Source organism: Bos grunniens, chromosome 21 (assembly GCF_055505025.1).
Source record: "Bos grunniens cultivar Pamir isolate PY7600 chromosome 21, Bosgru_T2T1.0, whole genome shotgun sequence".
Classification (NCBI taxonomy): Eukaryota; Metazoa; Chordata; class Mammalia; order Artiodactyla; family Bovidae; genus Bos; species Bos grunniens.
Window position 1 is genome coordinate 53,291,092 of NC_141185.1, and position 14,441 is coordinate 53,305,532.

A 14,441-nucleotide genomic window follows, 5' to 3' on the forward strand; every position below is an offset into this window, starting at 1 on the left:
ACACACACACACACACACACACATATGCTGCTGCTGCCGCTAAGTCACTTCAGTCGTGTCCGACTCCGTGTGACCCCATAGACGGTAGCCCACTAGGCTCCCCTGTCCCTGGGATTCTCCAGGCAAGAATACTGGAGTGGGTTTCCATTTCCTTCTCCAATGCATGAAAGTGAAAAGTCAAAGTGAAGTCGCTCAATCGTGCCCGACTCTTAGCGACCCCATGGACTACAGCCTACCAGGCTTCTCTGTCCATGGGATTTTCCAGGCAAGAGTACAGGAGTGGGGTGCCATTGCCTTCTGTGATGCACATATGAGGAGACTAAAAAGTTGGCTTAAAGCTCAACATCCAGAAAACTAAGATCATGGCATCCAGTCCCATCACTTCATGGCAAATAGATGGGGAAGCAGTGGAAACAGTGGCTGACTTTATTTTTCTGGGCTCTAAAATCACTGCAAATGGTGACTGCAGCCATGAAATTAAAAGATGCTTACTTTGCCAACAAAGGTCCATTTAGTCAAGGCTATGGTTTTTCCAGTAGTCATGTATGGATGTGAGAGTTGGACTATAAATATAGCTGAGCACCAAAGAATTGATGCTTTTGAACTGTGGTGTTGGAGAAGACTCTTGAGAGTCCCTTGGACTGCAAGGAGATCCAACCAGTCCATCCTAAAGGAGATCAGTCCTGAGTGTTCATTGGAAGGACTGATGTTGAAGCTGAAACTCCAATACTTTGGCCACCTTATGCAAAGAGCTGACTCATTTGAAAAGATCCTGATGCTGGGAGGGATTGAAGGTGGGAAGAGAAGGGGATGACAGAGGATGAAATGGTTGGATGGCATCACCGACTCAATGGACATGAGTTTGGGTAAACTCCAGGAGTTGGTGATAGACAGGGAGGCCTGCAGTCCATGGGGTCACAAAGAGTCGGACACAACTGAGTGACTGAACTGAAATGAACACACATATATACACACACACACATATATCGCCTCCCTCCTGAGCCTCCCTTCCACTCCTCCATTCCACCCCTCTATGTCATCACAGAGCACCTAGCCGAGCTCCCTGTGCTGTTCATCAGCTTCTTGCGAACTACCTATTTTACACGTGGTGGTGTATATATGTCAATACCACTCTCTCAAACCATCCCACCAGCTCCTTCACCCTGAGTTCACAGGTCCATTCTCTAAGTCCGTAGGACAAAGATATTCTAACAAGTGAAAAGAACAGTGACCTGGACCCATGGACCATTACTCTGACAGAAAAATCAAACCTGTCTTTAAAAAGGAACCCCCTCCACCAGTAGACTTTTCAACATGCAGGGTTTCATAGATGAGACAGTAAGAACAGCTGTTGGAGGAGATCATGGATCTTGCCTGTTCTGAGGCCCTCAAGGCAACAAGCATGTTTTAAAACAAACATGCCTTGTTACAGCCAAGCTGGTGATGCACATTTCTTGGATTAAATTCTTGAGATCTCTAAGTGTGGTCCACAAATAATACTAGTTGTGTATCTTTTACAATCCGGGAAACAGTAAAAACAAATCTCTCTTTAGGTAAGCCAGCATATGGAGAGAAGGGCAGATGTACTTTTATGAAGCAGTTAGCTGAGTGGTTTAAGTTATGCCTTCTCAATGGAGAAAAAACAATGCATTTACACGTGAATATTTCTTTGGAGGGAAAAGGTGTTCTCAGTTATGATCTTTTCCAAATCCTTATCACAGGCTTGCAATGAAAATGCTTATCCTTCAGGCTAAGTGATATATATTTGCATATACACATATTATTATAAATATGCTAATAACATTTTGCATTAACACAGAGGATGGAAATACTTTATTAGATACTTTAGCTCATGACTCCACAGGATATCCATGAAATAGCTCAGGGACAGGGATGATTTACCAACTTTTTCAAATGGCAAGAAATGGCCTGATAAGATATCTGAATGATGACTTCAAGTTTGGACTGGTTGACAGTACACTCCTATTGTAAAAAGATCGTGACCCTTATTTGCAATGATTCAATGTTTTATTCTTCTACCCTTCTTTTCCACCCTGGATCCTTCTAGTCCATGGCCGAGGAAACCACTGGAAATGGGAAAGTGGCTGCAAGGTGATCTCAGGGCATTTTTCCAAGCTTCACCCCCTCAATCTCTGCTTCACACCTCTCAATGCATCCATGTCCTTTAAACTGGCATCTCAGCTGACCTGCATGGTGTTACCCCATTTCAGCTTAATAATCTCACTCCAATCTCATTCTTCTTGTTTAACTTGAGGGCTTTTTATTATTTTTTTAGGGTAAACTAATAGATATTTATTAGATCATGATTCCGACCTTTCTATATTAACTTAGTGTACCTGCATTTCTAAAATAAAAGGAAATAACCTTTCAGAATTGCTGTGGAATTTTAGTTAATTTTATTTAGACTGGGAGTACTTTTTAAAGTTATATTTGTGAACTTTTTACTTCTGGTAAGCATGAAACAAAAGTAGAATATCAGTTTTGCTGCCTCAGAATATGACAAGATGAAAAAAAAATCACAGGAGGATATACAACACCCATGATCAAATTTGTTTAGCTGAGAAAATTTTCAAACTTTTTCTCTACTTTGGTTTTGGCCTTGGTAAAATATGAATTTTAATCTTCAGCCATTTGTCCTCCTGCAACAATGTATATTGAGGGCTATTTAAAGATAAAGCCCCTAAAAAGTGCCCCCTGCCCCTCGCATCCACACTCACCCTGGATATGAAGAGCACAGTGCACCACTGGGGCCGTTAGAATGTCGCTGGCCATGACCTCAGCCCGCGCTCTGTCCAAGGAAGGAAACGGGACAGACAGAAAGCCCCTGAGTCAGAAACAACAAACCCTGGCTCCCTCGGATGCCTGAAGCTCCCCAGCAGGATGTCAGGGTTTCCTGAAGATTTCCAGGAAAGCCTCAAAGAGCCCTTTCAGTCCAACCCGCGTAGGGCTGGCAGAGGAACTTACCAAGAGGGCACTGTAGGTGTAGGGATAGTGGTAAGCCAGATAGCAGGCATCTTCGGCATGCGGGAAGGTGACAGCAAAGGTCAGCGTGTAATAGCACTTCCCAGAAGCTGCGCCCGTCATGGCTGTTCTCTGGTGATAATGATTTCTAGAAGAGAAGGGAGAGAGAGGCGAATGAGTGAAAGGTGGGAGGAATTGTCATTTAGATGCCATAGACCCAAAATCACTGAAGCCATGAAGTTAAAAGACACTTGCTTCTTGGAAGAAAAGCTATGACAAACCTAGACAGTATATCAAAAAGCAGAGACGAAACTTTGCCGAAAAAGGTCCGTCTAGTCAAAGCTATGGTTTTTTCAGTAGTCATGTACAGATGTGAGAGTGGGACCATAATGAAGGCTGAGTGCTGAAGAAATGATGCTTTCAAATTGTGGTGCTAGAGAAGACTCTTGAGAGTCCCTTGGACAGTAAGGAGATCAAACCAGTCAATCGTATTCCCAATTTCCCAAGGGAAATCAACCCTGAATATCCATCGGAAGGATTGACGCTAAAGCTGAAGCTCCAATCCTTTGACCACCTGATGCAAAAAGCCAACTCATTAGAAAAGACTCTGATGCTGGGAAAGATTGAAGGCAAAAGAAGGGGATGGAAGAGGATGAGATGGTTTAGATAGCATCACTGACTCAATGGACATGAGTCTGAGCAAACTCAGGGAGATAGTGAAACACAGGAAAGCCTGATGTGCTGCTGTTCATGGGTTCACAAAGAGTCGGACATAACTTAGTGACTGAACAACAACAAAGATCAAAAAGCTAGTGAGTGCCTTGGACCCAGATCTGCCTGCAAAGCCTCTGTTCTTTCCACAACAATACTTTCTTCCCAAAGGCATACATTTGTTACCCCGACATGGTTCAACTTCTTACAGCTTGAGAATGTGTGCTTTCCTTTGTCAAAGATGAAGACCCAATTTTGATACTTCAGAGAACAGTATCAAAGTAAATTGCCCCCAGAAGTACACTCCCAGCAATATTTTCCCCACACGCTGCCAGTTACATTCCCCTTTTGTCTCTTGATGCTGAGACAGCCTGGCAGGCTTTCCTGAGAAATGCTATCATCAAGGCTGCATTATAATGCAAAATACACCCAGACACAGAAAGATGTAATTCCACCTTTGAACATTAACAACATTGGCTTTCTTGTCCATTGTGTTTTGGGGTTTCACTGGGGGGAAGGGTGGAGAGAGGGAAGAAATAGATAATTATTCTGTGTGTTCTTGCAAGTATAAAAAATACAGACTATTCTCTTCTGCCTTTTTTACCACTTTCATGACACCTCCCGCCAAAAGAATCAAGCAATTGAGAAAGGAAGAAATAGAAAATCTACCGTCTTGTTTCTAGTGGTTTGGTGGTTTTTCAACACAAGAAGTCCTCTACAGACAGATGAGTTCTGTTCCGAGAGTGTGTTCGTAAGTCCAACTTGTTGTTAAGTCCAACAAAGCTGGTCTAGGTATCCAACTAACACAATCGGTTACATAGGACTGTACTGTAAAAGGTCTATACTTCTTTTCACACAAATAATACATTAAAAACACACCAAAATAAAGAAAACATTTTTCATCTTATAATACAAGACTTATAAAAGTTCAGTACAGCAGTACAGTACAACAGCTGGCACTCAGCGGCTGGCATCAAGTGAACAGGCAAGAAGAGTTACTGATGGAGGAGGGAGAGGAGGTGGGAGATGGTAGAGCTGAAGGGTCGTCAGCAACAGGAGACGGAGGGTAAGCTGCAATGTCACTTACACCTGATATGCCATCAGTCACACGGATGGCACAGGTTCTGGTTCCTGGCTGGATTCAATTCTATCTCCCTCTTGAAAAAGCGATTCAGTGATACATGTTCACATCTTTGAGAGTTCAAAACTTGAAGGTTCATATATAAGAGACTTACTTGATTCATACAACTAAGAATGGGAGAAAGAGAAATTCACAGTTCCATGGACTATGACCTGCATTTCTCTTGCCTCAGCTTCTGCCAACATGGCACTCTGGGTCCCTGATCATTCTAGTGAAAGAAAGAAATTCCCAATGATGTAAGTGTCAAATGATGATCCCACCAAGCTTCTCAGCTTCCTATTAATAGGAGCCATAGCTTTTGTGACTACAGGATTAGAAACTTCAAAAAGGTATCTTCATCCATGGCTTTCTCTGGTCCTTGATACCTAATTGGGTCTACTCTCTCCAGATTTCCCTAAAGCTCTATAGTTTCTGCAGAGCTAAGGTTCTGATTATTAGCAAGTATGTAAAGAAGCAGATGGTAACTCAGAAAGCATGCAAACCACATACGCTCTACCTTTTATTCTCTCTGACTCCACTCGTAAAGGCTCTACTGCAAACACTCATTCAGTTTACATTAGCAATTATACCTCTCTTTGAAGTAAAATGAGCCAGTCATCATTTTGGTCAAATGGTCAACATTTTGACAACTAATCAAAACATGGAAGAGAGTTTTACATGCATGAGTGTGAAATCACACACACACCACACACACATACTCATGAAGGTAAAGGCATCTCCAAAAGAGGGGCCTAGCTACTCGCCATTCAAAAGCCATTAAAGAGGCCAAGCTGGTGGAAAGGAAAGTTTGCTTTATTTAGATGATTAGACGCCAACAGCTGGGGGGAGGGTGGACTCCTGTCCAAAGGCCAATGCCCCCTCACTCCTGACAATCAAGGGGCAAGGGCTTTTATAGACAAAGGGAAGGGGCTTCGTGCAGATACAACACACACACAACACAACTGGCAGTCATCTTGAAATTGGTCATCAGTGGTCTGACCGGCATCATCTTGATTGTTTTAGGTACAGTTGATCCTCAGTTCTGGGATCAGTTTGTTTCCATGCCTTTGAGGCCAGTTCTTGGAATTGTGGCAGCTTACGTCATGGCCACAGTCTGGTCATCATGTAGCTAACTTATTTCACCTGGTGGGAGTTTCAGTATCTATAAGACAACTCACAGGATATGGCTCAGAATATTATCTACAGCCCTCGAGCAGAAACTAAGTGTCATTGACTATGCTTAAGGACTACCTTATCGTTTATTTGGTCTCCTTTGTCTGTTTTCCTTAGTTTCTACACGATCTCGCTTCTCTAATTAAATTTGTTCTTTGGCTAAAGTTTTTCTACAGACAAAATGCAGGCTGAGAACATAGGGTACAAGGACCACAGGGTCCTGCTCTCTTTCAAAGGCAGGTAAAACACGCAACCAGTGCATTGGGCTTCCTCATAGCTCAGTCAGTAAATCATCTGTCTGCAATGCAGGAGACCCAGGTTTGATTCCTGGATCGGGAAGATCCCCTGGAAAAGGAAATGGCAAGTTACTCTGGTATTCTTGCCTGGAGAATCCTATGGACAAAGGAGTCTGGTGGGCTCCTTTGGGGTTGCAAGAGTCGGACATGACTTAGCGACTAAAACCAAACCAGTGCCTTGTCATCCCCAAGTTTTTCACCTACACGGAGTAGAACCAGAGCCCGCATCTTTACTCAAGATTAATAAGATGCTCCCAGGGTGAGTGGGGATGGTCTCATCTCACATGAGTCTTGTTTCTTTTTAGGTTTCCTACTGTATAATTAGGGCTAACCAGGTGACTCAGTGGCAAAGAAACTGCCTGCTGATGCAGGACATGTAAGTTCGATTCCTGGGTCAAAAAGATGCCCTGGAGGAGGGCATGGCAACCCACTCCAGTATCCTTGCCTGGAGAATCCCATGGACAGAGGAGCCTGGTGGGCTACACAGTCCATAGGGTCACAAAGAGTCGGACACGACTGAAGGGACTAAGCATGCATTCAGGCATACAACAAGTGCAGTAATCAGGACTCAACCCCAAATGGGATTGAATGGGATTGTGGGCTAACTCCAAAACCAAGGTGTTTTTTTTTTTTTCTTTCATTCTATCATCTGTCTCATAAGAATGGATAAAAGGGCAAGTAGTCTTTTGGTTTAATACAGCAAGAATTTGAAGTTTTGGTTTTCATAAATCAGGGCTACCTATAAACTTAAAGTCTAAAATAACTGAATGATAAATAATTCAGAGGAGATCTAGTGAATGTTATTTATTCACTATCATTCTTTATGTCATCAGTATTTGATGCCACTAAGATGCTTCTATTAATTATGAATCATTGCTACCATTCATGGAACATCTAGTATGCACCAGACACTTTTTATGAGTTCCATGGACTTTATCTTATTTCGTTTCATCTTCAGCACAGATCTATCAAGTGGATACCATTAACATCCCCTTTTACTGATGAAGAATCTGAAGTTGACAGAGGCTGGAATAATTCGCCCCAAGACCACATCATTAATGGGTGGTAGAACTTTGACTCCAAGAACTTTCTGTCCTTGATCTGTTCTTCTAGTGGGAAAAGAAGCCTGGGGAAACTCAAGTGTGCTCTCAAATTAGACCCTAGATGCGTTGTACATGCATGTTAAGTTGCTTCAGTTCAGTTCAGTTGCTCAGTCATGTCCAATTCTTTGCGACCCCATGAATCGCAGCATGCCAGGCCTCCCTGCCCATCACCAACTCCCGGAGTTTACTCAAACTCATGATCATCGAGTTGGTGATGCCATCCAGGCATCTCATCCTCTGTCGTCCCCTTCTCCTCCTGCCCCCAATCCCTCCCAGCATCAGAGTCTTTTCCAATGAGTCAACTCTTCACATGAGGTGGCCAAAGTATTGGAGTTTCAGCTTCAGCATCAGTCCTTCCAGTGAACACCCAGGACTGATCTCCTTTAGGATGGACTGGTTGGATCTCCTTGTAGTCCAAGGGACTCCCAAGAGTTTTCTCCAACACCACAGTTCAAAAGCATCAATTCTTCAACACTCAGCTTTCTTCACAGTCCAACTCTCACATCCATACATGACCACTGGAAAAACCATAGCCTTGACTAGATGGACCTTTGTTGGCAAAATAATGTCTCTGCTTTTGAATAAGCTATCTAGGTTGGTCATAACTTTCCTTCCAAGGAGTAAGTGTCTTTTAATTTCATGGCTGCAATCACCATCTGCAGTCATGTCCAACTCTGTGCAACCCTATGGACTGTAGCCACCCAGGCTCCTCTGTCCAAGGGATTCTTCAGGCAAGAATATTGGAGTGAGTTGCCATGCTTTCCTCCAGGGGATCTTCCCGACCCAGGGATCACACCTGCATCTCTTATGTCTCCTGCACTGGCAGGCGAATTCTTTACCACTAGTGTCATCTGGGAAAGTGAAAGTCACTCAGTCAGGTCTGACTGTTTGTGACTCCATGAGCTATACAGTCCATGGAATTCTCCAGGCCAGAATACTGGACTGGGTTCCCTTTCCCTTCTTCAGGGGATCTTTCCAGCCCAGGAATCGAACCCAGGTCTCCTGCATTGCAGGAGGATTCTTTACCAGCTGAGCCACCAGGGAAGGCTAAGAATAAAGAAGTGGGTAGCCTATCCCTTCTCCAGTGGATCTTCCGGACCCAGGAATCAAACTGGAGTCTCCCGCATTGCAGGAGGTTTCTTTACCAACTGAGCTATCATCTGGGAAGCCCCCTGGATATGTCATCTTGGGTCAAGGATAATACGGAGAGATCAGTCATTCCACAGTTAAAAGGCTCCCCTCTGCTTTTTCATTCCCTGAACCATTTATCTTTGGAAGGATCTGCACTTTTATAATCATAAAGCCTTCAATGAAGCAAGGAGCAAAGTACACAAATGCATAGTTATGAACTCCATCTATTTCCGTTTGTACTTTAAAACAGGCCGGGAAGTCATATTTTTTATTTTATTTTTGGGAAGCCTTTTTTTTTTTTTCCTGTGTGTGTGCATGAAAGAAGTAAATGCCAAGACAGAAAGGGAATTAGATAATCTCATAATGACGATGGTTCTGTTTAACATGGGTGTATCATTTCACTTAACAGGATCCAACAAGGCCGAGCTGCCAAGTCACCGGGCTGCCCTGTGTCTGTGGCGTTTCTAATATTCTGGAGAGCACCAAATCTCTCTCCTGAGATCCCCAGCAAGAGTGCGCAACGGTAGAGCTCTTGTATGACATTCATCTTCATGAGTGAGCTGTTCCGTCCCCTCTCACAAGCAAAGATAAATGTCAGAAGAGATCAGCCGTGGTGTATTACATGGCCACTCTGAGTGGGCAGCTCCTCTCCCTCTGCCCTTCAGCAAAAAAAAAAAAAATACTTTAGACCAGAGCTGAGAGAGAATTCAAAAAGGTGTGCAGCTGTGTACGTTCAAGAAGAAGCAGACCTCGGGGAAGTAAATAAAGCAGAAACTAAAACTGCCCTGGCTTACTTTTATGACAGCCATGGAAAAACAAGCCTGCCCATTTCTTTCTTTCCTCCGAGGATCCCTTTTGGTTTTCTGGCTTTAGTGGTCTGTAAGGTGGGTGGGCGAGGGGGTGGGATGGAGGTACTCCAGGGAAGGGGCAGAAAGATCAAATCAACTGAATGTGGGGAGAAGATGTGAGAATTCCCCTTTAAATGTATGGTGATCTTAGAAGAAAGAAACAAAGTTGCCTAAGGTTTAATATAAGGGTTGACACTGCTGCCAGTATGCTCTGCACATCAACCTACTGTGATGAATCATTGTGAAACAAGCTAGATGTGAGAGTTAGGAAAAACACTGGCTGAGACCACCCACCCTGACTAGGCACCACAGCAACCACTGGCATGAGTTATCCCCGGCAAGGATGCGCGACGGCAGAGCTCTTGTATGACCTCCTAACAGGAGGTCCTGGTAAGGAATAAGGGAACTAACAAGCCATCATCCACCAGAAGAATTCAGGAAAGGGCAAAAGGAGAAACTGCTTGTGCAGTCAACCTCCTAGACTCCTTCTCGCTGGACTCCATATTGGTTGAGCAATGCACACATCACCAGGAAGGAACCCAAGTCAGAATGATTGGCCAGAGACAACCGGGAAACTAATCCTATCACGGTAAAAACTGAGATGGCGAACTATCAGAGCAGTCCTCCTGGGTTCCCTTACCCTGCTCTCCACCTGGGCCCCACCTTAACAATAAGCTCTCCTGATTTGTCAGTGTCTCCTTGGACAATTCACTTCCCAGTGTTAGACAAGAACCCACTCTCGGGTCCTGGAAGGGGTCCCCCTGCCTGCAACAATAGTGTAACAGTGTTATCCATTCTTCTCTGTTGTTTTCCAGGGCTAGAATATGAAAAATATATTACATTGCATATCGATGGTTTTCATATGTCAGATAGTTAAGTATGAATTGCTACACAGGAGGCTTCCTGAGGGAGGGATGGGAATAGCTCACCATCTCTAATGGCAACCCACTTCAGTATTCTTGCCTGGAGAATTCCACGGACAGGGGAGCCTGTTGGGCTACAGTCCACGGGGTTGCAAAGAGTCGGACACGACTGAGCAACTTCACTTTCACTTTCTGGCAAGGTATTTAAATTTGCAGAAGACTTCTCAAGTGGATTTACAGATTATATTATCTACATTAAACCCTACAATACAGACAATTCATTTTTTCTAAATTCAGCTTGGAATTCAGAGACTGATAATATTACATTGTAAGCATGAATGACAAAGAGAAGGGAAGAACTGACATGATTCATCTCCTACCCTTAATACTAACTCTTTCTCAAGAATTCTTATTTGCATAAAAATTCACTAATTAGATCTGGGGAGTTAACCACAATTTTTCAAAATTATCCACCAGACACTTTACAACTATATTTTTCATGGTCAACTTTAAGGGTACAGGATGCCCCGAGTTATCAATAGTACAAAAATATAATAATTTTACATTTAAAATTTAAAGATTTAAATTTTAAATTATTTTTCTCATCTTTTCCCCATGATTTAAAATTCTAAACTTTTTGCATGTTTTCTAAGGGTACATAATATACTAGTACAGCAAGATTTATATAATTGAATTTTAAAAATTGTGAACAAATTATAAAGGTCCATGGATTGGGGCTTCTCTGCTGGTCCATTGGTTAAGAATCCACCTGCCAATGCAGGGGACACAGGTTCAATCCCTAATCTGGGAGGATCCCACATGCCATTGAGCAACTAAGCCCATGTGCCACAGCCGCTGAGCCTGCATGCCTAGGGACCGCGCTCTGCACAAGAGAAGCCACTGCAATGAGAAGCCTGCACACCGCAGCTAGAGAGTAGCCCCCAGCCACCTCTACTAGAGAAAGCCCGTGCTCAGCAGCGAAGACTCGCCACAGCCACAAATAAATAAATAAATCATTTAAAAAGTCCATGGATTAATATATGTTATCAAAATACTTTGGAGATCACTTTTTACGTGATGATGCTCCAACCCAAAAAGCAGTCAGCCCATTTCCTTAATTGATCATTATTGCTATCACTTTTTAAGGGAAATGAATATCCCATTCTTCCTGAGTGCTCTCTTTTTTCCTTTCACCTTCCCATAGATATACTCAGGTACCATGGCTCATGGTTCTTTCCACAATAAGCACCCAGCCGATCCTTTAGAAACGTGGTACTAAATCTAAGAATGTAAACAGTCAAAGGACTTCTGAGCGCCTGATGACACATCGGAGACAAAGAAATAAGGAGGCAAAGTTGTCCCAAATAAATATATTAGACAGAATAAAAGCAGGGATGAAGAAAAAAATAATCTTCTAGAGCAGAGTGAAAAATTATCATATGTTAATGCATATGGCGGCTCAGATGGTAAAGCATCTGCCTGCAATGCAGGAGACCAGGGTTCGATCCCTGGGTCAGGAAGATTCCCCTGGAGAAGGAAATGGCAACCCACTCCAGAATTCTTGCCTAGAAAATCCTATGGTCGGAGGAGCCTGATAGGTTACAGTCCATGGGGTCACAAAGAGTCGGACACAACTAAGCAACTTCACTTTCACTTTTTCATGGAATGTAGAAAGATAGTACAGATGAGCCTGTTTGTGGGGCAGGAATTAGAGAACAGACATAGGAGAACAGACCTAGGGACATATGAGGGAAAGGGGAGGGTGAGACAAATAGCGAGATTAAGTCTGACATATATGCATTCCCATGTGTAAAACAGACAGCTAGTGGGAAGTTGCTGTAAACACAGGAAGCTCAGCTCAGTGCTCTGTGATGACCTACAGGGGTGGGGCGGGGAGGGTGGAAGGGGAGTGGGAGTCTTGAAAGGGAGGAGATATATACATACGTATAGCTGATTCACTTCATTGTACAGTAGAAACTAACACAACATTGAAAAGGAATTATACTCCAGTAAAAAAATTGAAAGTCAATGATTCACTCTAATAGAAAGAAGATGCAATTAATTGCAATAAAATACCATATATTTTTAAAAAGATTGTGTTAAGTAAAAGAGGGAAACAAATACATTTTCTAATCTAAGGCATTTTACCTTAGGGAAAATTACTCTGATTTGTGGTTGAATAGAGATACACATATCTATCCTGTTGTTAGATCACATTATTGGAAATATGTTAACACAATGTGGCCAATCATTGTAAAACAAGCTACCTGACTGGGTAGCAATCTTATCCATTCATCTGCTTGGATTCATGATTGGAAGACGAAAAATGAATTACATTACACATGCATGGTTTTCATGTTACCCCTCTGTTGCTCTTTAATCACATAACAATTGTCTTGTTAATGAATCTAAAAGCTATTAACATTAACACAGGCATTCTTTAGGCCAAGGCTCTGCTTTGGAATGTCTGATTTCTTCCTCCTCTTCTGGGCAAATGCTTAGTCCCCTTAAACTGATGCTTTATCCCCCAGCCAAGGAAGCAGCCTCTAGGGGGAGCTATTCTCTCTCCACCCTTACTCCCCAGAGGATGCTGAAAGTTAATGCTTGGAGAAGGCACTGGCGACCCACTCCAGTACTCTTACCTGGAAACTCCCATGGACGGAGGAGCCTGGTGGGCTGCAGTCCATGGGTCACGAAGAGTCGGACACGACTGAGCGACTTCACTTTCACTTTTCGCTTTCATACATAGGAGAAGGAAATGGCAACCCACTCCAGTGTTCTTGCCTGGAGAATCCCAGGGATGGGGGAGCCTGGTGGGCTGCCGTCTATAGGGTCTCACAGAGTCGGACATGACTAACGTGACTTAGCAGCAGCAGCAGTCTCTTACTACGGAGAAAGCAATGGCACCCCACTCCAGTACTCTTGCCTGGAAAATCCCATGGACGGAGGAGCCTGGTAGGCTGCAGTCCATGGGGTCACTAAGGGTCTGACACGACTTCACTTTCACTTTCACTTTTCACTTTCATGCATTGGAGAAGGAAATGGCAACCCACTCCAGTGTTCTTGCCTGGAGAATCCCAGGGACGGGGGAGCCTGGTGGGCTGCCGTCTATGGGGTCGCACAGAGTCGGACATGACTGAAGCGACTTAGCAGCAGCAGCAGCAGCAGCAGCAATGAACTAATAATTAATTACATCACTTCTACCTGTCCGCAATTCCTATCTCTTTTTTTTTTTTTTTTTTTTGTCTTATGAATTTCTATTTTATTTTCTATCAAAGGAAACTGCACAAATAAGCAATTCATGGGCCTGGAATGAATTTGTTTTATCAAAACACATGGATAATTCAAATTTCATTACAACTTTACAAGATAAGTTGATGAAACTGGCTACTGATCAAGAGTTGAAGATGAATTCTGAAATACTTTTCTCTTTTACTTTCGTCCAAAACGTCATTTGCTGTGGAGGAATAGTTACTTAGGTGTATTTGTCACATATTCACGATTACCTACTTTGGAAAACTGAAGTGCAGGATGGATAAGAATAAGCCAGAATATCTGAGACATTTTTGTTCACTGAGACAAATGGAAATAGGAAAGAAACTGAAGGCTGATGCCCTAGTCATAGGTTGAGTCTGTACCCAACAACAAGGTCTAAAGGTTTTGATGTGTTTAAATAAGAATAGATGACTTTTCACAAAACCAAAAGATATTTCTTGTGGTCTACTGTGGGTGTCATTTAACATGCTTATGCTTCTGAAAGACACAACATTTGTCATTGAGAGGGTGATGAGTAAACCAGAAAAGCACGGATTGATCAGGTTTATAAGATTAAAATGGAGAAGCAGGAAGGACTTCCCCGGTGGTCCAGTGGCTAAGACTCCACGCTCCCAATGTAGGGAGCCCAGGTTCAATCCCTGGTCAGGGAACTAGATCCTGTATGCTACAACTAAGACCTGTCGCAGAGAAATAAATAAATAGCAAATAAATATTTTTTAAAGACATTTTTTAGAATGGAGAAGGAGGAAGCTGAGAGAGAATGAGAGAGCAAGGGAAGCTAACAGTCTAACTTACTTGTAATAACAGATGTCGTAGCCTGTCCGTACCCAGGTGGGCCTGCCAAGAAGAGCCTCCTTCACGGAATACAGAGTCAGCTGCATCCCTACACAAAATAAAGGCAGGATTAATCCATGAGGGGGGAAAAAAGGAAAGGAGAG

General features: G+C 43.1%; 1 protein-coding gene across 1 annotated transcript in view; it reads right to left on the reverse strand.

Moving 5' to 3' along the window:
* AGBL1 (AGBL carboxypeptidase 1) overlaps positions 1 to 14,441 on the reverse strand; it is a 916,524-nt gene that overhangs the window by 715,210 nt on the left and 186,873 nt on the right. The window contains exons 15-16 of the mRNA XM_086364678.1: positions 14,299 to 14,386; positions 2,986 to 3,130 (exon numbers count right to left, since the gene is read on the reverse strand). Of these exons, the coding sequence (XP_086220804.1) occupies positions 2,986 to 3,130; positions 14,299 to 14,386 (233 nt within the window). The remainder of the gene's footprint in view (positions 1 to 2,985; positions 3,131 to 14,298; positions 14,387 to 14,441) is intronic.